Source organism: Nannobrachium achirus, assembly GCF_963921795.1.
Source record: "Nannobrachium achirus genome assembly, chromosome: 6".
Classification (NCBI taxonomy): domain Eukaryota; kingdom Metazoa; phylum Chordata; class Actinopteri; order Myctophiformes; family Myctophidae; genus Nannobrachium; species Nannobrachium achirus.
In genome coordinates, this window is record NC_137815.1 from 29,422,093 (window position 1) to 29,447,068 (window position 24,976).

Genomic DNA, 24,976 nt, shown 5'->3' on the forward strand with positions numbered 1-24,976 from the left:
CCTGAAGGACATTGTTATTTTATAGCAGCTTACATTTACTGTATGTCATATTAACAGTAACGTAAATATGTAAATCTTTGACCCAAAGATACAGTATGTCACGAGGAAAACTTGAGAGAACATCCGTTTCCATTATAGGACACGTTTAAAATAACTGTAAACTTACGTTTAACCACTTGTCTTGAACCCCAGCATCCCATTTCGCTGGGTATATTGACCAAAAATAGACGATCTACAAGCTCACACCGCTGTGAGCTTGTAGAGCGTCTACTTTGGGCAAAGAGATCGAAAAGGAACGTACAAAGTACAGTGCAACTCAGGTCCGTTTTACTAAGCATATAGGGTCTACAGCCCTATTTACACTGGCAGCCAAATCCAGCCTGATTCAGATCTGTGTCACATCCAGATTGGAATCTGATTTGTTCCATGTGACCATTTAAACCAATCGGATTCCAATCTGGATGTGACAAAGATCTGATTCAGGCTGGATTTGGCTGCCAGTGTAAATGGGGCCTAAGTGGTTAAACTGAAGTGATTGATACATTCCATATATTATCAATCTATTCTGGGGCACACCTGGACTTGTGTCACGCACCCTAGGGTGCCACGGCCACGGCACACACTCAGCCCCGCTGTACATCATGCAGTGATTCCTCAGCTGACTGACAGGAAGGTGTACGGTGTCACCGCTGGATCCCAGCAGCTCTACTTGAGGTGAAAGAAGCCGGATGATTTGGCCGGTGCAGCCATGAGCATGTTGGCTTGATTCTTGTGGGTTATGTGGATCTGTGAAGAAAAGAATAAAACAATAAATCAAACAAAAACTATACATGTCTGGATGAAGGTGTTATCAAACAAGCTCAGGACAAATTGTGTGAAAGTAAAAAAAGAAAGATAAACAAATTAATATAATAACTTATAGTATGCCCCATACTGGCTTCATCACGACACGCAAAAAGCACCCTCGCCCTAAAGGGTGAGAACACACAGAGGATATATCGGACCAGTTACCCATATGGAGATCCCTGATAACCATATTGGAGATCCATGTACTATATATGGAGATATGGGCATATTGGTTGGATCTGCGGTTCTACAAAAACATACAACTGTACATTGTTCAAGTACAGTAACGGCTATATATAAACATCTGTTCAGTTTGGAATAATTGCAAATAATAATAGATTCATAAACAGCCATTCTGACTGGAAACTTCATAGCGATTATTCTGATGATTGGATGGTGGGTTGGCATGGGTTAATAACGGGCCTTGTTAACATTGGATGTCACAGAACAATTCTGACTGGACGGATGGTTTGATTGGGCGAGCGGCTTTGTCACTAACAGCTCTTACCGTGCAGGCAGGCTGCATCCAGGGCTCTCCGTCAATCTGCATGGCCAGCGCTTTGTGTGTCCTACACATGGAGACAAGACAGGTGGAGAGTTAACGCTACCATTTAACTGTGTGTGTTTGTGTGTGTGTGTGTGTGTGTGTGTGTGTGTGTGTGTGTGTGTGTGTGTGTGTGTGTCTGTGTGTGTGTGTGTGTGTGTGTGTGTGTGTGTACTTGCATTACCATACTTGTGAAGACCAAATTACATCGTAAGGACCATTTTTCCTTGTCCTCAAAAAAGGTTTTCAAAAATGTATTTAAATCTTAAAATATCCGATCTACAAGCTGTGTGTGTGTGTGTGTGTGTGTGTGTGTGTGTGCGTGCGTGCGTGCGTGTGTGCGATATAAGCAGAATATTTCCTGAACCTGATGGTAATTTGAGAGGTCTGTGCCAGTCTGCGTCCTGCGCTCTTCAGTCCAGTGTAAATCTGACCCATCTCTATGGCCCCTTCCAGCCCCACCACCTCCAGACGCTTATCACTTATATCTGGAGAGACACAGAACAAACAAATAGGGATGAGTAGAATTACTTAAGTAATTCCTGCATTATTACTATTATTGTTATTATTATTATTTTTTTCCAGTTGAATGGAAATGGGAAAAGTTGCAGTTAGAGCCATAAGAAATTAATGCAGTTGATTGATTTACTTACTCATTTAAGTATATGAAAACAGTGATTGGTGAGGATCATAGAGCAGCAAATTGAGCTTTAATGATGCATTTTCATTTTTGAATTTATCTTGCTATTAAGGGACACACTTGTATTTGATTTTTGAAGGAATAGGAAAATTACTTTTGAAAAACGTTTTCACTGTCTTGCACTTTTACTTATTCAATCGTGACAACTCGTTCAACATGTGCAATCATTTCAATGTGTTTTAAATAAACATTGAACCAGTCCGGCCCTCGACTCGTACCAATTGTTTTATTTTGGCCCACTGTGTATTTGAGTGTGACATCCTTGAAACATGAACAACATGATACATGTACAACGTGACATGCTGGTCAGATTGACGAGTGTCAGATGTTACTACTGCATATCTTTCACAGTTCAACGGGTTCATGTGTTTGGAACTGGGAGGAGAGCTCTCACAGTTCTCTGCCCCCATGCCTGCCAGTGGAATGCCCTGCCCTCCCCGAACGCTAGAGAGCCCCGCAATCTACCCATGCTTTTAAAAACCTGAATCAAAACATAACTTTTTAAGGGCACGGTCACACTGCACTTTTATTCTACCTACAGGTTTCCCACACATTTTTACCAATTAATTTCCAAAACTTTTCCAGAATATTTAACCCAATTTCCAGGACTATATAACAACAATTCAGCTCAATAACAGGTTGCTTACTCCTATTCACAATGCCCAAAGACAGGTAGTGTATGCCAGTGGTTCTCAACCTTTTCAGGCTGTGACCCCTGAAATAATCATGTTTTAACTGGGGACCCGGCACCCTGACGAGCACTAAGAGTTGAGGAATTTTGTATAACACTGTTCTATTGTGAAAATAGCAGATCTACATGCTCACAACGCCTCGCGTTGCGAGCGGCTATTTTCACAATTTCTGCCTCTAATATTTGACAATTTGGCCCATGTTTAATTTGTCATTTCAGAGGTATTAACAAAATCAATAACCAAAGACAATGCATAGCTATTTTTTCCAGGATCTTCCAGGACCCTTGATAAATTCCAAAACCTTTCCAGTACTGGAAAAATATCTTTCTAATTTCAAAATATTTCCAGGAATTTCATGACCGTGGGAACCCTGTACCTATGAGGGCTGAATCTGCCAATGCATTTCAATTGAAACGGAGCGGTTTGCTGCCATTTGCAATTTTTTTTCTACAAAAATAAATAAATGAATAAAATAAAATAAAATAAATAAACACTTAATTCCCATTGAAATGGGTCCTTCTGCTTGGCACTTCAGGAGGCACTGACAGTTCTAAGTGCCTTGGCAGTGGTAGCTGGACCATGTCCTGGCTGACCACTGACCAGTTCCGGTTAAAATGTCGTTACAAATGCAGATTTTAGCTATATACTGTACATAATTATATACTGTACTGTAGCAACACAGGTTTAAACTAAAACACTAAAAACTAAAAAAAACTAAAACAAACAAACAGTGAGAACAGTGGTTCTCAAAAATAGCAGATGTACAAGCTCACAGTGTACACAAGCTCACATGTAAAAGATAGCAGATGTACAAGCTCACAGTGTACACAAGCTCGCATGTAAAGAAATAGCAGACGTACAAGCTCACAGTGTCACAAATATAATATCCAGCATGTTTCAATCCTATTATAGCGTTCATCATCAGCGAGTAAATCAAAAAGGCCTTGTGTGTGTAGAAACCCCAGTCAGCAGCAAATGCTTTATCACGTTTGAGATAAAGTCTCACATGGAAATGGAACAGGAAACCACTCTTCTGCTGATATATAGCGACGTCATTTTCCTTCTTGGTAAAAGCTTAGAGCGCTGTTGTCCCCTGGATTTGGACTCGCCTTTGGTTTACTCGGCGTCGCGCCGCGTGAAAAAATAAACAAGCGTTCGTACGGCGGCAAAAGAGTTAACATGAATCCAACATGTAGGGCAGGGTTCCCCAATTAGTTTTCCCCAAGGGCCGAATTATGTCTAGGGTACCAAGCCGAGGGCCACAACCTTGCAGGGGGCGACGGTGGCGTTCCCGCTACTCCAGCGACAGTTCAGATATTGATGTTGTCGGGTGAAAATCTTGTATGTCCAAAACCGTTTGTTTTGCATTTATCATTTTAAGAATGATTTAAACTAGTGAAAACAGCTGGTCTACAAGCACACAACGCCTCGCATCGCGAGGCGTTGTGTGCTTGTAGATCAGCTGTTTTCACTACTTTTGTGCGACGGCCTTGTATGATGAAGCAGGGCTTTACTTTGGGAAAGAACGTACAAATTTGGAGATGAGAGGTTTCCCCCCGACAACGACAATATACTAGTGTTGTTGCTGCTCTTATACCACCATTATTACTGGGGTTGGTGGGGGCCAGACAGTAGCCCCCGCGGGCCGCAAATGGCCCACGGGCCGCCTATTGGGGAACCCTGATGTAGGGGGTTCCCGCTTCATCTCTCTCTCTCAGCTAAGGGGTCCATGGCAGGTGTGCACCACCTAGACATTAAGTAATGATTAAAGCAAAACTACGAGGCTCACCTTGTGAGATGGTCTTGAGAAGCTCGGAGTCGGTTGTGACCTCAGGAGATGACCTTTCCTCCGACACGCTTGACCTGTCCTTCTTGGCTTCACCCCAGAGGTTGGAGCCGCCGTGCATGCTGGGTATGTTGAGGACAGCGATGCCCTCCAGAGAGAGAGCGCTCAGGTCAACAGGTTTACCACAGCACTGAGGGGGAAGAATAATATAGAAGCATACTGTATTAGTAGACTGAGCAATACACTTCTACAGGATCTGAATTCTTGTAAAGATACTGTAGATTTGTATTAATTAAAACAAAAATATATACATATATATATATATATATATATATGTACATGTATTTTTCATATACATATACTATATTAAGACTGAATCTGCAAGTCTACAGGGTTCACCTCAATGGTGAGACACTCCTTCAGCTTCTTGCAAGAGGAAGAGATGGTCTCAGAAGTGGCGAACTCAAAATACCAAAGTTTGTTCTTCATTCTGAAACAAAACAAGAAATAAGAAAAGAAAAACAGATAAAAGCTAGGTGAATTAACTATGATCTTCTATTTAATTGCTTGACATCTGTCAGCTTTGTTAAGTAAGTAAGGAGGCAAAAATAGCAGATCTACAAGCTCATTTGAGCTTGTAGATCGTCTATTTTTGCTTCTTTTGAATTGGAATCCTGAATACATTTTTTGTTATTTTTTAACTGGAATCCTGAAATGTAACATTTTGATTTCATTTCAAACACATTTATATATTCATGTTGACTCTATGAACCTAAATACAAATACCTACATTGGACATAAAAAAATAAAAAAAACATTTGAATACTACTATAGACTTAAATAGAATTATAGAATTAAAGCAAGTCATGTTTGGAATTGTAACAGCTGAAATCAATAATACATCAGTATTCCAGTATTAACCCACGGGCCACATTAAGCGAAGGTGGGGGCCGCATGTGGCCCCCGGGCAGCCAGTTGCCCATGTATGCTCTAAGCAGACCAATGAGCTTTGAAATCCCTCTCACCTGCTATTAAACCTCTGAGGGTGCTTCTCTCTCATGGAGTGAAAGCGGTGGGCGATCGAAGCATCCTGTCAAAGAAAGGCAAAATAACACACGTTAATTAACCAGATGACCTTTTCACAACACAACCACATCATTTACAGTAAAAGGTTAGATAACATCATAGTTCTAGTCTTCCTAATATGTTTTAGTGTATCATTATTATCATCCTCATATAGTATTTGTACACAAGACTCACCACTCCGATAGAGAAGTAGTTGTTGATGATCTCGTAAGGCACTGGGTCTCCTTTCTCCTCGGGGTCCAGAGGTATCACCTGGATGCTCCAGCGGTCCATGGGCACCAACTCACTGCCTTCGACCTCCTTCAGGACATCCTTCACGTCCGAGCCCTCGTATCCTTCAACGGCACAACAGGACAGGGATTATACCAGGAACATGCTGGGCCCCTGATTCAGCCCGGGAAAAAGAGTTGGAGAGGCTATGGAGGCTCTCCATAGCGCTGCTGCTACTCAAAGATTTGCCATTTCAGATCATGACAAGTGACAAGCCAGTGGGCCAATTACATGAGTTATATTTCGTCGTTGTCGGGTGGAAACCTTGTATGTCCAAAACCGTTTGTTTTGTATTTATCATTTTAAAAATGATTTAAACTAGTGAAAACACTACTTTTGTGAGACGGCCTTGTATGATGAAGCAGGGCTTTTCTTTGCGAAAAAATTTACACATTTGAAACTCGGAGATACAAGGTTACTGCCCGACAGTGACGATTTACTTTGTTGGCCGCCTAAGCCCCCAAAATGGAACGAAGGCCGACGTTTTATTTAACTTTTTTTCCTAATGGCCGGCCTGGTCCGGCCAGGAATGAACCGGCCGTTCGGGAGTTGTCCCGCTTTTCCCAATGGCCAGCACGTCTCTGGATTATACACAAAACCCTTTCAAAGACTCTTACATGTGTTTTCTCATGCCAATAAAGCTCCCTTGAATTGAATTGAATTGACTCATTATGACATGGCACTCGACACCGTTTTGCACCAAAGCATAAAGTAGCCTTTACCTCCTCCCCAGCGCAGACAGCGGGCCAGGTCGTTCCCCGTGCCAAGAGGAAGCACAGCCACTGGAGGATGCACAGCCAGGTCTGCTTTGTCTGAAAACGTGGTGTAAAATCCATGGAAAATACAGTTATAAACAATTTAGGCCAGGCGGTCTTCAACGTTTTCAGTCCGAGGACCCCTTAGTTGAGAGAGAGATGAAGCAGGCAACCACACAACCTTTTCATAGAATCCATCTAGTTTCATCGTTTGACAGCACAATCATCAGTGTATTTTGGATTCATGTTTCAAAGGTCTTTATTACACAATGATTTGCAGGACCCCCTGTAGTAACTCTGAGGACCCCCCAGGGGTCCCGGACCCCCTGTTGAAGACCCCTGATTTAGGCATTTAAGACACTCTTAATCCAGAGCGACTCACAGTCATCAAAGGTAAAAACAAGGTAATACATCAAATGCATAGAAATAGTAATCTAGCATCATAGGTAAACCAATAACCCATAATCAGTCTAAACAGTAGAGTATTAAAACAAAAGGTCTACAGGTCTACAGGCATCAGTCTACATAACATGCTATCTAAATGACAATGTATAGCCTTTGCATAAGCCTTTAACCTTTGCATAAGCCTGCAAGGTCGTCAAGGCCAAATGGTCAAGTGTAGTCTCGCGTCACCAGACTGTTGACCACGATAAACCGGATGTGAAGCCTCTTCCCCACTTCCATTTCGTTTTTACAGTTGAGCACATTTATCCTAATATAAATAAAAATCATCTAAGAATATATATTGCTGCTGTAGTTCCAGACTCTCTATAGCATTCGGGGATTGTGGAATAGTAGGGCTAAGGGCTGAGGTGGAGTCTGAAGAGGTGAGTCTTCAGATTACATCTTTCAGATGAAATAAGAGTTTGTACTGTTACCTATGGCATCCAGGATCCAACCAACAGTGCCGTCGCCTCCGCACACCAAGATTCTGTATTCTTGTAGGTTGCGGAAAAAGTGCAGTCTAGAATAAGAAGTACAACATACATTTTAGAGAGGCGAAGCTAAATTCAACGTCATATTTACGTAACTAATACAAATAAATGAATAAATGAAGTACCCTGGCGCAGGGCCTCCGTTGGACAGATTGTAGACTTGTCGTGGGTTCAGCAAGGAGTGGAACTTCCTTAGCACTCTGTTAGACACAGAAAATCATCACAGATGAATTGCACTGTTTTTTGGGGGCTTTTATGCCTTTATTTGATAGGACAGGGGGGAGAGATGGGTTGTGACATGCGGCAAAGGTCGTCCGGATCGGGAATCGAACCGGCGACCCCGTCAGGCATCAATGCCTATGTGGCAATGCCTACTGTATGTGGTATAAGCCTAGACCAGTAGAGTACCATGCATAGTAGTACTTAAGGACCGCAGGAATACACAAGAAACGGAAGGGAGAGTGATTTAATCCGGTTCCTCCGGCCGTCCGGACGTAATTGATTGTCTCCGTAACCTTACGGACAACACTCAACCCGACGGATAAAAACCGATAAGAACGTACGTACACATGAACTACCCGTGGCGAACTTGTGTCAACCGTGGGGGCAGTAGAGGGAGAAATGTTTCGTCTTTTTTTCTTGTATCCATTTCGTAGGAGGAAGTAAAAAAAAAAAAAAAAAAAAATCACAAGTACACGCTGAACAGTGAACAGGCCAGGACGCAGACCCGCATGTCAGCCTAATCAGTGCTCTCTACCAGCTGGGCTCTCTCGAATGCGTCTCTCTCCACTCCCGTGCACGCGATTTTTTTGGTTTTGGGTCGGTTTGGGTGGCTACCGTGGCTCATTAACTGTCGGCGGTGACTAGCGCCGATGGTTAGTGTCGTTCAATCCGAGTGTATCCTCCAAGGGTGTCTATAAACCTCTCTGTCAACAATGTAGGCGCTATGTATGTAGCATGTAGCATTTGCTCATTGGGAAGATGCATTTGGGTGCCATCTAGTGGATATAGTATGTACATATAGGCTTGCTTTATTGAACCCTGTTACACAGAGACCGTACGGTAGTATGAATGTCAACGCAATTACCGTACGTACTGTCTCGCCCCCAAACGTACACAAAATCAACCATACGTAACTATAAATGGCCCTTAGGCCAGCGGGTGCCCTGAATTCCACTAGTGCCTTGTCTGTATTTTCTGTCTTTTTAAATGGTGACCGTGGGAGCTGAGCTCCAAGAGTTCCTATGCATTTGTGCAAATTAACTCTATTCTATAAATATTACCAATGAAGAAGGGTGGCAAGTTCTGGCAACTCCATTATTTCCTCAGTGTTTATTCTATAAATTAAGTTTTTGATTAATGGTATAATCAAGCGTGTTTTTTAAATATATTTTATACTTCATATTTTTTTATAGCAACGAATTGCTTAACCACTTAAACATTATTTTAACGGTGTCGTGCAAAAATACTGAAAACAGCAGATCTACGAGCTCGTAGAATAGAACATAGAACGTAATCTTATTAGTAAAAATAGACATGGAAATGTCATATCTCAATAGTCCTGATATTATCTACACTGCGGCAACCCCCCTACCCACCGATACAGTACATACACACACACGCACACACACATGCGCACACACATGCGCACACACACACGCACACACGCACACACACACACACTTTGAGTAGCAGGTACACCCACGCATTCACTCAGACACTTGCTCACATCATCTATACATCGCATCTCACATCGCATCCAACAACACCACGCATCACACACACCTCATACTGAGGGACTGCAATGGAAACAAGCTGTACGTTTTTTTTTCTTTTTGTGTGTTGTCCTGTTGATTATGGTGGCTCAGATGTTTGTTACAGACGTATGTATGTGACATGTGATTTTACTTAATGATCAATAAAGACATCAATCAATCAATCAATCACCTCTGACCCTGCTTTCCTCCACTCTTTGGGTTTACAAACACCAGCAGCGGATGTGTGTCTGGTACCGGTACAATCTGAAGAGAAAAACATGGTTGAATTTAAAGATATACAAAAGATAAACAAGCTCACAGCACGGCACTCAGTGCCGTGCTGTGAGCTTGCATATCTTTTTTATAGCTAAAGCATGAAATAATGTTTAAAGCAGTCCAAGTCTAACATTTTTGCATCGTGGCTAAGAGTTGTGCGGCCTCCTCCTCCTCAACACTGGTGTGCGCTCCCTCCCTCCTTTGTGTTTGCACAACTATCCAAAGCAAGTTTTCCATGAGCGTAACCATCCCCCCTATAGTGAGATCTATGCAGACGTTGATAGATTTGCATGAAGGACATGCAAGGTCAATTATTTGAATGAGCTGGTTTCCTTCAAAAGATATGACCACGTCCGCGCGCGCGCACGCACACGCACACGCACACACACACACTCTTTAAACTATAACTAAAACTACATCAAAATTGTCTGACAAAATGAAGCGTGCACCACACACACATACCTGTAGGATGTGTCCATCGGGGGTGACATTCAACAGGCTGGTGTCCTCTGGTGACCCCGGCTCACTGTTCTCCTGGAGCAGACACACAGTGAAACAAGAGCAGGGATGTAATTTGGGGCAACAGGGGATTAGCGTTCACATTTAGGGGGTCATTACATGAGGTCGATTCTTTTGTAGACGATAGTTTTTACTATTGATTCGGCCATTTTGACACACGGAGACGCGGTTTCATGACCCTAACCGATACTTTTCCGAATTCGGCTCTGAGGGGGTCATTACATGAGGTCGATTTTTTTGTAGACGATAGTTTTTACTATTGATTCGGCCATTTTGACACACGGAGACGCGGTTTCATGACCCTAACCGATACTTTTCCGAATTCGGCTCTGAAAGTGCATTTCTGTGGTTTCGCATCAGTTTCGCAACGGTGTAATATCGGAATTCGGCCGTGAGGGAGAGTGCGATGATGTCATAGCACCCCCTCCTCTGCTCCCCTTCCCCTGCTGCATATAAGTGTCAGTCTGTCAGACTAACCGAAAATGTATTATTATTATTTGTGTTGTTGTAGGCCTAATTAAAACCCAGAAAATAGCCCAGTGATCTATTAGCACAAACCTCATTTGAAAAATGTCAGGAGTAGTCTATATGAAAGCCTTTTAAAAATGTCTAATTACGCACAAGTCGTCGCACCTGGGCTGGTACCCTAGCTGGCCTGTCGGAGTTGCAACAGCTCTCCTCTCCGCAAAGTTAAATTAAACCATTAGGCTATGGTATTCCATTCTAGCAAAGCAAACCAATGATTAATGACTATTTTGCGTCCCCCTTTTTCAACTTCTCACCAAAAAATACTGGATTAATTCTTCATGCACCGCGCCACATCACAGACGCAGCGGACTTCAGGTAATGAGTGAGTTATTGTAATATGCTGAGTCTTGCTGACAGACAGACAGACAGACACAGACAGACAGACAGACAGACAGACAGACAGACAGACAGACAGACAGACAGACAGACAGACTAAACATAACTGTCCAGTCAGTCAGAGACCATCACAAAAACTTCCTCCATATCCTCGCTCCCTCTCCTCCAGTCAAAGAAATCATGTCGCTTTTTCTCTCCAGTGCGTCTAGCCTCCTCTTAAAGCACGCATGTTGCTTCCAAACTAGGCAATTTACTTAAAGCCATAACGGAAGGCTATGATTGTGACTTCCAGTGAAATAACAGACTGCCAGTGGCGTATGGCGTCAGTTCATTAATTTATTCCGTTAGTTTATTTTGCGACGGCGACGGCACATCATCCTCCATTGCGCCGCATCCCAGTGCAGTGCGTCAGTTCAGTAAGAGCTAAGGTATGGCAACATGACTGTTGTCTGGTCTTGCACGTGCAAGGCACGCATGCAAGACAGTCATGTTGCCAATACTTAGCAACAGGCATGATGAATTTATTTTAAGAAGTACATTTTATTATTTTCCCTTGTAATCAAGGTATGGTAGACTACCATACCCATATGTGCCTCTGTAGGCTAGCCTACTCCGTTAGTTGCCTCGCATGGTGCGTTATACTTCTGTGTTGCAGATAGAAGACAGAACTCACTTAATATAGCCCATCCCCGTAGATAATGTCCAGAAATATGCTCCATAGGCTATAAATGTTCCGACCTTCATCTTCCAGGTGACTTTTGTTGGTGTTTCACTTCACCTCGCTAAAAACCTCCTTTTGCGGGACTCATTGAATATGCGAACAGACGATAATAATATGGATTTGGGAGCATAGCCTAATTACAAAGCATGTCTCATTAAAAACAATATATATTTTATAGTTGAAGGGTAAATACACAGTATAGGCCTATGTAGGCTGGGAACATGACACATTTTGCTTGAATTCATGCGTTGTCAACTTGTAGTATAAACACAGAAAAACGAACCAACAACAAGGTGTAAACGCGACGTTTTTTGGGTAATAAATCCAAAACGAGACCGGCAGCGTTTCCAATCGTCCTGGTATAAAGACCCCCTTAAGCTCAGATTCAGTAATTTTATGCATACAGTATGCTATTGTCCCCAACTCTGAATTGTTTAAGCAGATTCATCTGATTTCATCGCAATCAGATGCCTGTTCATCTATAAATGTATAATTTACATAAGCGTTTTATTACATGCAACTGTTAATTTATTATTAATTTCCAACGTGGCATCCCCATTTAGGGAAAGGGCCAACATTTTCAAAGATTTTCTCTTTTCGGCTCCAAACAAATAGTGAAAATAGTTGATCCAACAGGCTCTCAACGCGTCGCTTGACCTCCCCCCCATTTTTTGCCACCCCCATTTCTTTTTGAAATTACGCCTCTGAAACAAAGGCACACAGCAGGGACTTACAGTAATTAACCCGACTGTGTATATAAAAGCACAGTAAATGCCTTTAACTGGTGACATCATTTGACACTATAGCAGAGAATGGCTTTTAGTTTTAGTTTTACCTTTGAGACAGCATATATGGCCCATGGAGGGAGTATGTGATCTCTCAGCAACCCACAATCACATGATGACGAACCGGAGGAAACGCAGTCATGGTGACGCTTAGAGAGAGAGAGAGAGAGAGAGAGAGAGAGAGAGAAAGTTAATACACTTATTATGTACTAATCTCTCAAGAACAGATTCTGTCAAACGAAAAGGAACAAAACAGGGCGCTGTTTTCCCTGGGAATTTACATTCATATTCCACACACACGCACGCACGCACACACACGCACACGCACACACACACACACACACACACACACACACACACACACACACACACACACACACACACACACATGCATGCAAGTATAAACAAACACAATCCTCACCATCCGATGGCACCACACACAGTGCTTCCCTGCTAAAGCCTTGATCTTCTTGTCGCAGACATTACACTTGTTGCCGTTACAGTCAGCGTGCATCCAGCCATGGAGCGCTACCTGGGACACAGGCAGGGAGACACAGATGAATAGGCTTAGCACGGACATGATAGAAATCTAAACTGCATGAACACGAACACCAGAAAGAAACAGTATGTGTTGATCATATTTTACCGTTGCTTGGCATCATCATGTTTAAAATAAGTGTTAAAAAGCTCTATATTACGGTATTCCATTAATCATTGCTATGTTTTTCAAGGGTCTCCCCATCTTTCCTTTTAGTAAACAGAAAACAAGTAGAAGTAAAAGTATAGAAAATGTAAACTACTCCAGTAAGGTAAAAAGTCTAAAAACACCTCAAAATTGTACTTAAGTAAGGAACTTGAGTAAATGTACTTAGATATTTTACACCACACGCATCACCTTCGGTTCACTCATAGCTTTCGAAGCCAAACTCCCAGATATGTATCATAACCACCACCGTGATTTTACTACAATCTCTAGATTACAATCTGGGATGCTGGGATTGTACTTGACTGTTGGCCAGAAAAACAGCGTGGCCCTAAAGGTGTTGGCATTGTGACCTTGTAAATTGTCTATTTCTAAATGGCTGAAATGTACAGCATATACCGGTAGGGCTGAAGCAGGTAATGTATATGTTTTGTAATAATAATCAAAATCTACAAAGTAACTAGTAACTAAAGTTTTCAAATAATTCTAGTGGAATAAAAGTATAATATTAGCCTCTGAGATGCAGTGGAGTAGAAGTAAAGTACAGAAAATTGGAAATACACCGGCAAAGTAAAAGTAAATCTGTACTTAAGTACAGTACTTGAGTAAATGTACCTAGTTACTTTACACCACTGCTAAGTGGTCAGTAAGGGTCATAACCTGCACTTAAAAACACTAATGGTTCCTCTGGATTCAGACTAATGCTCTCTAATGGGCTCTGGTGGAGTGTAGGCTAGTCTGTCTCATAATTGTGAGTGTTTGGACAGAACTGATGTGATTTTTTTTTTTTTCCAGAATGCAAATATACTAAAACACTAATGTGTGCTATCTCTGTTGTTCATAAAGGAAACTATGCATTAGGAAAATACAATACAATTTAGGTATTTAGCGGACATTCGATCCTTATCTAGAGCGATAGCGGCTATCCCAGAACAGTCCAGTTACCAGTAAAAGAGGAATCCTGTAATTAAGCCCACAACGATTATATTCATCTCACCCCGATCTCTTTTTTAGATTTGACGAAGGTGCGAGCACATGGTTCAGGGTTCTTGTTGGCACACTGGCTGTGGACAGTATACTTACAGCCTGGAGAAAGAACAATGATATGTAGTGTTAGTGTAGCAGCAATTGGACATTTAACACACATTTACAAGTTACACATTATCTGTCTGTCTGTCTGTCTGTCTGTCTGTCTGTCTGTCTGTCTGCCTGTCTGTCTGTCTATCTGTCCTTTTTCATGGTTTGTAAAGTAATAGTGCTCAGACAACAGCCATGATATTTGAGACGTCCCGGTTTGGCCTGGGATTGTCCCGATTTCAATGTCCCAAAAAATATCTCTAAAACACTAATATATCATAGTTTTCAACATTCACTAGTACAAAATTGTCCCAGTTTTTGCCAGTTAAAATAATAATAATAGTTCTTTTCAAAGGTTGCATAGACGTTTATCAAGTTATTTTCCCGTAACCATGCTCAATTTATCAACCAGGACACATTTTGTGTCTGAATTCAACGCTGAGGCTCCCGTTTGTCAATCTGTCGTTGCCTGTATGCAACACCTGATGGTGCGTATACATGTGCATAGCCTAGCATATGCAGAGTGTGTACAAATGGAAACAAATGGACCCTAACTAACGGGTCCATTTGCTTCCATTTGAACACTCTCAGAGTTAAATTAACATTGATTTTACAATACAAATCGGGGGCCCAGAGATAGAAATGCCATTAAATGGTGGTCCGTAGCCTAATTCATGTCAATGAAATTAAAATGGTTGAGAATCACTGCTAGAGCCGTAAAAAGTCCTCTCTTATGGGGGACCCTGGTATATCTTTTCAAATGGGGTCCACGGGATAAGTGCCAATTTGGGGGTCCTTGACATGAAAAAGTGTGAGAACCACTGCCCTAGACTATGGGCATGTAGCCTACTGGGTACTGTACAGTAGGCTACAATACAGACTATTCTGGGCACTGTGTTGACCATGGAGTTACATGGTCGCCCCCTAGTGGCCAGTCAGTGGATCTTACAGGTACAGCAGAGGCCCTGCTTGCCCAGGCCCAGCAGCATGCTCTGACACACGTCACAGTAGGTGGGCTTGTTGAAGTGCTTCATCCTCCAGATGTGCTGCCCGTCCCGCTCTGTCATCTGTGTGGGGAAAGACATCAGAATGTCATCAAAGGAAAGCAGTAAATAGCACGTTAATATCAACAGTTTATTCGTGTATGTACCAGTGTTCATTTTGTCAACAAAAACGATGACGAAAAATGTTCGTCGACTATCTTTTTTCATTGAGGAAAACTAAATAAAAATTGAGCTTTGATTCTAAGACTAAATAATATATTGACAGTTTTGTTCACAAATAGAAACTAGACTAAAATGTCAGGGAGGGACTAGTGGAGAAGAGATCCAGTAGAACTAAAAGACAAGTCATTTTATGTTTGGTTGCGCTCAGGTGTGTTACGCTCTCAAAATAGCAGATCTACAAGATCGGCTATTTTCAGCATGCAACCAAGTGTAAAATCAGTCATTACGACGCCATTAAGGCCAGCCAAAATACATTTTAGTAGACAAAATCAAATGTAGATCTAGTCAACTAAAACTAGACTCAAACTATTCAGATTACTAAAATATGACTAAAACTAAATGACATTGTATTCAAAAGACTATGACTAAAACTAAATCAAAATGTGCTGTCAAAAATGTTAACCCATTTAGGCCTGAACACATTATTACGCAATATTTTATGCTTTAACTATTAAAAAATAGCAGATATACAAGCTCACAGCGCCGCACCGAGTGCCGCGCTGCGAGCTTGTAGATCTGCTATTTTTGAAAAATCGTGAAAATTTGAATTTTGACCCGATTCTATAAGGGTCTTTTAAATCCTTCTAAGGTTTTTGGAAAAACCTATGTTTCTAGGTCAGCAATATGGCCAGCCATCGTCAAAGAAAAGGTTCTTTTCACTTAACTGGAGCTCAGTTAGTCTGTTCTTGAGAGACTACTATGTCAGTGGTTCTCAAACTTTTTCATGTGAAGGACCCCCAACATGATATGTATTTGGCCACGGACCCCCATCTCAAAATATTTAGTTCCAGGGACCCCCCCAGAAGCAAAATTTGAGTTACAAACCTTCGCTTTGAAAATGCATATATTCAAAGATTCGCACACATTTTCATGACTTTTTCAAAAATAGCAGATCTACAAGCTCGCAGCGCGGCACTCGGTGCCGCGCTGTGAGCTTGTATATCTGCTATTTTTCACTGGTTAAAGCATTCAATAATTCTAGGCCTAAATGGGTTTCTCTGACCTTGAGTCCCAGCAGCACCAGTAGAGGGATGTTGTTCATGCCTCCCTTCAGCCACTCCTCCAGGGTGACCGTCCCGCTGCTGTCCACGTCCATCTTGATCATCATGTCCTTCAGCACCTGGCCAGTGAAAAACAAACAACTAATTATGGTGCAATTATAACACTGACTTTCCCTCCCTGGTATGTGATACGAGACCTTTTTCAGGTACTTCCGTACATTCACATTAAAATCCTCAATGTTAAATTATCCATTTGTATGGTACCTTTTGACTTTTACTCAAGTACATTTTGAATTGCGGACTTTTACCTAGTAAGGGCACGGTCACACCGCATGTTTATTCATACTATGAGGGCAGAAATCTGCAAATGGCAGCAAACCGCTCCATACCCATTGAAATGCATTGGCAGAATCCACCCTCATAGGTAGACTAAAAGTGTGACATGAGGTGTGACGAGTGTGTTGCGTTATTGATAGTTTTACTTAAAGGGGGCGTGACACGGTCAAAACAGCTAATTATGGCTATCAAATTAGCCAATTTTTTAATGATGTCATGTACCCCCATGTTAAATGACCCAATCAAATTAATTTATTGTAGTTACTGTACTGAAAGTAGTACTTTCTGTACAGTAACCGAAATAAATTAATTTGATTGGGCTAATATGGGGGGAGGGGCGGAGTCGATTATCCATATCATTATCTTTTGAAACTGCCCCAAAAAAAGCTGTCCGAGGTGTCTTTCCGACTTTCTAAACCAACTTTAATACTATCAGTTCTAGGGGTAAAAATGATATAGCATTCGCTATAAAATCAATGGTTAGACCGATAAAAAAGTACATGTCTTCTTCAAAAAAGGTGTCAAAAAAGGTGTACGAGGGTCAACACGCTTCTCCCCGTCTATGCGACGGTTTTGTCGGCCATACCCTGCTGTCTCTTGCCCTAACCTGACTGGAGCACCCGGGACACCGGAGCAACCGTAGAACGAGGGACCAGCGATCTCCTCCTCCTCCTCCTCCTCCTCCGCAGAGGAGGTCCGCGGCTCATACACTCTGTGTGTGTGTAGCCTGTGTGTGTGTGTGTGTGTGTGTGTGTGTGTGTGTGTGTGTGTGTGCTTTCGCGTGCGCGTGTGTGTGTGTGTGTGTAGCTCTCGCAAATAGCCGTGCGGTGCAGCGCTAGCCGCGCTACACGCTAACAACAAGGTTGTGCACGGCACCGCACGACGGACGAAGTATACATTGCGCGGCACCGCACGACGGACGAAGTATACATTCACTACTAACTGATACGACCCCGCCTCCTTTTCAGACTGTTTGAAGAAACACCACGTGACCTACTGTATCATAATGTTAATTTTCGGCCGGTGTCTCCACTCCTTTAAGTAAAAGCCCTGCTGGACGAAAACGTTGTTTGTTGGTTGAAAATAAAAAAGAAAAGACGGGAGAGCATTATATCGTGTGCGGACATTATCCCTTATTCATTATGTAATAAGAAGGCATAAAAAAGTATGTTCCTACCGGCCTGAGTTCGGAGACATCCCAGCCCAGATAGTCTGCAGCCAGCATCATCTGGTTGATAATGCGATCCACCTCCTAATCGAGAAAAAGAAAAGTAACGTTACGATTACATTCATACAGTATTCTACATTAAAGTTCATTAAGTTAAGGCCATATTTGGGATGCACAATTAGTACATCTTCACATCTCCTTTATGAACATCTATGCGTAAATAGCATACAGAGAAAAAGAAATAAATATAAATATTTATATAAAGAAAAGAAAACTGCAACAATAATGTGTACATGTTTGTACATACTGTACACTAGTTTGACACGTACAAAAAAAATTAGCCAATGGCCATCACTCACAGTGCTGTCGAGGAGTCCATTGCCGTCTTTGTCATAAAGTTTGAAAGTAACTGAAATCACAAAAATAATCATCATTATGCCCGTGGTGGTACGTCCCTTTTCTCATTACGTTCTCGGTAGAAGTGTAAAGATACAGTAAAGGTCGTTGCACACTGCTGCGTTTTTCGGGCCGAATATCGGAGTGAATTTCGGAGCGCGCAAATAAAAAAATCACCCTCACGTTATGACAATCACGTTTGCACACTGCCGCCCGTTTAGTATTTATTTTCGGACCTGGGTAAATTTTTTCTGATTTTTCGTCTCCACTGGGTCCCTTGCTCTCTCTCTCTTCTCTCTCTCCCCTTGGCCTGAAAAATGCTTTCGAGGATTTCGGATTTCCTAATCGCAACGAAAGAACGCAGTGCAGTGTGCAACCAGCTTTACTGCGTCAATTTGAATATTGTGTAGTTTAAATTTGTATCGTATCGAATGGTTTTGCAATGCAAATAATCATATTGAATTCATCGCTACACTTGGTTTATCAATGAATGTGTGTACTCTGAGTCTAATCGCTGTTAGAATGTATCGCTACACCCTTAGTTCTCAGCCTCAAGTTCCGGAGGAAACTAAGGAACCGATTCCAACATTGAGGAACCGGAAACGGTTTTAATTTCAAGGACAACCATAACTCAGAGTGTACAAATGGAACGGGTCCATTTGCTTACATGTATAATGGGATCATTAACAGGCAAAATCTCTCAACAGTGATACCCGCATGCAAATAGTTTTTTCCCCCAACATAGCTGGTATTTAATATAGACATATATTATGTATTTTAACACTATTACTGGGCAACCCAAAATCTCAGAGCTTTAATTTACTGGTAAGACCAAGTTCCCCAAAGTCCATCTGATCCTCCCAAGTGGCTCCAGTCCCAATCTCGGGCTCTTTCAGCTCTCCTGTTCCCCTCCAGGGAGTATCCAGGTCACCTATTGCAGGGGTGTCATTTTTCAAAGGGGGCCACATTAGAAAAGATTTAAAAACACGCGGGCTGACTACATCTCCTGACATAATGTACTTTCGTTCAGACCATAATAAGGTCACATATCACAGTTAAAAGATTTTCTTTAACTATCATCATCAATATTTGATATCAATGGTCTTTTGTCATGTGCGTGCTCTGAACAAAACCCAATTAAGTCAGCCTTATTCCACATTACCAAATGTAACCAGAAGTGCAAGGTATAAATATAGTATAATAAAATAGCTTTTCATTGACCCCTTCAGAATGAGACAACAGGGAACAATTTTGACGGCGCTGGAGGGCCGTTTAAAATACAATTTAGGAATGAAGCCGCGGGCCGTATAAAATTTGTCCTCGGACCGCATTTGACACCCGGACCGCACTTTGGACACCCCTGACCTATTGGATGACAACTTGGTTCTTGAAACTTCAATCAAAAAATTCAAAACAGATACAAGAGTGCTTTCAGTTCCTGAATTGTGAGTACACTCTCCTATTTGTTTTAATCACAATTGTATTTCTTCTCTGTCAGATACAGCTTTGGACTTGCGTCATGGCAGGCACCTGACGTAGATATACTGTACGTAGATACAGTAGTCTAGATAGGACTCACATTCTAGCTTGTCTCGAGGCTGGCCGTCCTCCAGCACAGAGAAGTAACAGCTCACGTCACGGAGAACAATCCCACCTGAAAGAATACAAATAATGACAGTTGCTGGTAAGGGTTTTCTTTAAAGGACAACTTTGTTTTTTTGTTTTTGTTTTTTACAACAAAGGTTCGTGTTTTAGAATTTAGATAGTACTTCGAGCAAAGAAAGATGGGTGTTAAAATATTTTTATTTACTGCTTTCTATCATTTCAGCGGTTTTACCGATTTTTATTTGAGTGGACGAGGGCATGCAATGCATACAAGTGACTAATTATGTATTTTTAGACACAATACGCCGGTGATTTCTTTATTACCATTTATTGTTGGCCTACTAGCTCACGGACTTGTATGGCATATTGTGACAGATTGGGAGCTAGTATGCCAACAGTAAACAGTGTACTAATGACCAGGGGTCTTCAACAGGGGGTCCGGGACTCACAAGCTCACAAAGCCTTGCGCTGCGAGGCGTTGTGAGCTTGTAGATCGGCTGATTGTGCTGTCAAACGATGAAACTACGGTATATTGAAACTATCAGAAGGTTGTGGAGGTCCCTGCTTCATCTCTCTCTCAACTAAGGGGTCCTTGGCCTGAAAATGTTATTGAAGACCCCTGCGAGGATATGAACACATCAACGCCTTACCCTGATCATATCTTGGGTGTGAGCCATCGTTGGTGACATTGTGTTGGTTCAGATGGGGGTCCTGGAAGTACTGGTACAGACGCTGGCAGAAGTCAGCGGGGAAGTCGTCCACCTCCAGGTAGGTCTTCAGGAAGAGACAGAAGCCCTCGGCGTCGATGCGCTGTGGGGACAGACAGGAACAGGAGGAAGACAGGAAATAAATCGCCATGCTGGTTTGTGGTGGACATTTAGTTTAAATTATATTGTTGCCATGGACATACAAAATGAGTAGACAAAATGATGTGTAACTCCGGGAGTGCACAAATGGAACCAAATGGGCCCATTTGGTTCCATTTGTACACTCTTGAAAATGAAACGTTTAAGAACCACTAAAAGTGTCATAATGGTATAGTAAATCAGTCTCATAAATATTCAGAAGACAATCTGGACACTGACATTGGCTCTTTCTGTGTACAGTGTCAGTGGGGACCTCATGTTTTGTCTTTGTGATATGTTATTATTATTATTCCACCTAGAGAGGGTACCTGAGTAAAGCTTGTTGCACACTGCTGCGTTTTTCGTTGCGAAATGCGTTTTTCAGGGCAAGGAGAGAGAGAGAGATAGAGAGAGCAAGGGACCGAGTGGTGCGCGCAACGGGCGGTAGTGTGCAAACGTGACTGACATAACGTGAGGTTGATTTTTTTATTCACACGCTCCGAAATTCACCCTGATATTCGGCCCGAAAAACGCAGCAGTGTGCAAAGACCTTAAGAGTGGAAACGACTCACCTACCCGGGGCGAAGGTGTGAGTTACTTGGAAAGACCTTTGGGTCCCATCCTCTTTTACAGTACACTTTAAGACATAATAAGACAGAATAAAGCCATAATAAGAAATAATGTGTTGGTAATTAGAGCCAATATATTTTATTAGACAGAAACAAAGACAGAATAGTAGAAAGAGCGAATACATTCTCTGGCACCGTCACCTGCCGCGGAACTGCAGCGGCAGACACTGCCGCACGACCGCTAGTTCGACCAGCAGTCGCACTGCATCGCCGGCGATAGGACCAGCAGTCCCGCCAGTAGGACCGGCGGCCGCCGCACGGACCGGCAGGTCCCGTAGTGGTAAACTGCCCGTCCGTGCGGTGGTGGCTGCCGCGGCAGTTACCAGCGATGCCGGTGCCAGATAATGTATTCGCTTTCTGCTATTCTGTCTCAGCCACCACCGCACGGACGGGCAGTTTACCGCTACGGGACCTGCCGGTCCGTGCGGCGGCCGCCGGTCCTACTGGCGGGACTGCTGGTCCTATCGCCGGCGATGCAGTGCGACTGCTGGTCGAACTAGCGGTCGTGCGTCAGTGTCTGCCGCTGCAGTTCCGCGGCAGGTGACGGTGCCAGAGAATGTATTCGCTCTTTATACTATTCTGTCTTTGTTTCTGTCTAATAAAATATATTAGCTCTAATTACCAACACATTATTTCTTATTATGGCTTTATTCTGTCTTATTCTGTCTTAAAGTGTACTGTAAAAGAGGATGGGACCGACCTTTGTGCCTTTTGCTTTGAGGATCTACAATGAGACTGTTTCAAAGACTTTGACTTCTGATGTCATTCCTAGGGTGGGGTTCTTAGTGCAAGATACAGTGAGACGCTTGAAGCACTGACTGCAACGGACACTTTATTTGTTTTTACCTCCATTTACCGCGTTGCTCTGTATTGTTGATGCTTCTTGTTTTTTTGTTTTTTTTGCCTTGTACAGCTCTACACAGTGGTGTAATGTTTTATTTCCGGGGGAATGGTGGTACGCTATTTTAATAAAGTCACGCATATGAGGACGCTCACCAGTAAACCTGTTATGCAAAATACTGTGGGAACGCTATTGAGTACAGCCAGGGAAACCCTGGCTGTACTCAATAGTACTTTTTTTTACTTTTTCTTACTCTTTACCTGTAACTTACCTTTGTAACTTTAACTGCTGTGCCGCCTCTGGGCGACAGATTTTCCCTGGCGAGATAATAACGGTATCTATCTATCATTATGAAATTATTGTTAAATATTAAAAAAATATATAAATATAAATCCTGTGAAAACAATATGTAGTTACTTCTTTGGCCAACTGGCAGTGTACACAAGAAATGTGTACACGTCATAAAGACACACAAGCACACACACAAGCACACACACGCGCGTGCACACACACACACACACACACACACACACACACACACACACACACACACACACACACACACACACACACACACACACACACACACACACACACACACACTCTCTCTCTCTCTTACTCTACCTCTCCAAATCTGTGCTGGATCAGCTGGCCGCCAGGGTTAAACTCCTTCATCACATCTTTCACTCTCATGCTGCTGTCTGTCAGGGACAACATTCAACATGTTGTTACATTAAATTTGTGTTCATTTCGTAGACTAAAACTATGGAAAGAAATGTTCGTCGACTACCTTTTCTCACTGGTTGAAAACTAAACTAAATCTACGATGACTAAAACTAAGACTAAATATACTGACAATTTTGCCAAGAAATAAAAACTATACAATGTTAGGGAAGGACTAGTGCTAGTGGTGGAGAAAAGATCCATGTACAACTAAAAGACATGGCATTTTATTTATGTTTGGTTGCGCTCATGTGTTGCGCTCTGAAAACAGCAGATCTAAGCATGCCAACGCGTCGCAGTGTGATGTGTTGGCATGCGGGGGCGGGGGTATGATACCCCCTTCTTCCCATTCTATTAGTAATAAAGTCACGATAGAAGCAAAAGTTACAGTTGACACTTTAGGTCTCAGAGGTCCTTGCCCGTCAGGCAAGTACAGGTCATGTTCTATTTGCCCAAAGGTCATGCCCATTTGCAGTCAGGCAATCATCCATTATAAAATGATAGATAGATTTTGAATTACTGTTCAATTTAACACTTTTATTTTCTTTTCTTTCTGGGTCTGCAAATAAAAAATGTCAACCCTAAATTTTTATGCCAAATATCGACATAGCTATGAATATGACTATGGGTTCACACTTCAGCACTTGCCCTGTCGGGAAACCTGAAAGCAATCTCCACCTGCCCAAAAGTTTTATTTACCTGCCAGTGGCAGGTGCTCAACCCTTAGTGTCTGTCAAGGCCTGTATCTGTGATATTGATTTGAAGTCACATCCAACGCCCAATGATGATAAAGTAACACTTACATTCCATGTACTGCTGAAGCTGGATAAAATCCACAGGAGTCAGAGAGCCATCCATGTCCCCAGACGATGCCATGGTGACCAGCGATCTGCACCCGGACAGAAGAGAAGGCAAGGATGTGACACTAAAGTAAATGTGATAATTAAGCAATATTACACAAGAGGGTGTGGAACGCCTGCGATGCTGCAGGCCGAGCCAAAGGTGAGTTCCGTAGGCAGCGCACAAGTGCCGATAATCATGCTAACACACACCCTCAAGTGTAATATTGCGATTATACAACACTTACCCTTAAAGAACACGTCAACATTTAGCTACTAATACTATGTCCCTGAACTTCACATGAAAACTGCTAGCGTAGCCGCCTCGTAGAGTGTTGGGAGAGGGAGGCCGGCAGCTCTTTTGCGACTGGCACAGCTGATATCTTTGTTTGATGTGACCCGTTTAAAATAACTCCAAGGAGGAAGTAAGTAGGCTAAATGGCTACAGGTTGTTTAACAACCTTGATGACCCCAGTGATAATAAACAACCCATTGACTGTGACTCAAGCAAACAGGTTTGTCTCCATTCCCAGAGAGTTGCACATACCACTGGTATAATACACACCTCACAATATATCGGGTACCTACATTCCCACAGTGCTTCAGTTATTGTCTTAAGGCCCATTCCCACTGGGCGCGATAAAGATAAAAAACATATCGTTCTCAATTGAAGTGAATGGCAGCATCCACACCACAACAATAAAGACAACGATAGCCGTACTCAAACGATAGCGTTTGGATCACTTTCCGCACTATCATGTCATGACGTCAGACAATTATCGTTATCTTTATCTTTATCACGCCCAGTGGGAATGGGTCTTTAGACCTAGTGTCTCAGGGATGGCAGGGCAGATGGTATATACCGGTAATTATTTGCCGTCCTGTGAATCATATGGTGCATGTGCATGTCTGTGTATTTGTATGGGTAGGCCTATGTTACATTTAATGCATGTTACCGCATGTGCATGTATGTCATGGTTTGTTGTTTTTGCTTTTGTTCATTTAGCTTTCATGAGTCTGTTATTTTGTGGGTGATCGGGTGGGGTGGGAG

At 42.4% G+C, this 24,976-nt stretch overlaps 1 protein-coding gene across 2 annotated transcripts; it reads right to left on the reverse strand.

Moving 5' to 3' along the window:
* Positions 1–705: 705 nt before the first annotated feature.
* dgkab (diacylglycerol kinase, alpha b) lies at positions 706–23,971 on the reverse strand (the record flags this gene model as incomplete). Of its 2 annotated transcripts, none has more annotated exons than XM_080728479.1 (23): positions 23,890–23,971; positions 22,988–23,064; positions 20,723–20,858; positions 20,023–20,097; positions 18,407–18,456; positions 18,057–18,131; positions 16,546–16,662; positions 15,266–15,383; positions 14,237–14,325; positions 12,958–13,068; positions 12,587–12,685; positions 10,110–10,181; positions 9,562–9,635; positions 7,740–7,814; positions 7,558–7,643; positions 6,647–6,736; positions 5,829–5,989; positions 5,594–5,658; positions 4,968–5,058; positions 4,572–4,758; positions 1,758–1,878; positions 1,355–1,415; positions 706–786 (listed from the first exon to the last, which is right to left on the reverse strand). In XM_080728479.1, the coding sequence occupies exons 1-23, from the start codon at positions 23,960–23,962 to the stop codon at positions 706–708; spliced, it is 2,184 nt and encodes a 727-aa protein (XP_080584605.1). In that variant the 5' UTR covers positions 23,963–23,971. The 2 variants fall into 2 exon arrangements, with proteins under 2 accessions (XP_080584605.1, XP_080584604.1); XM_080728478.1 differs by having other exon boundaries at positions 20,699–20,858.
* Positions 23,972–24,976: the final 1,005 nt, after the last annotated feature.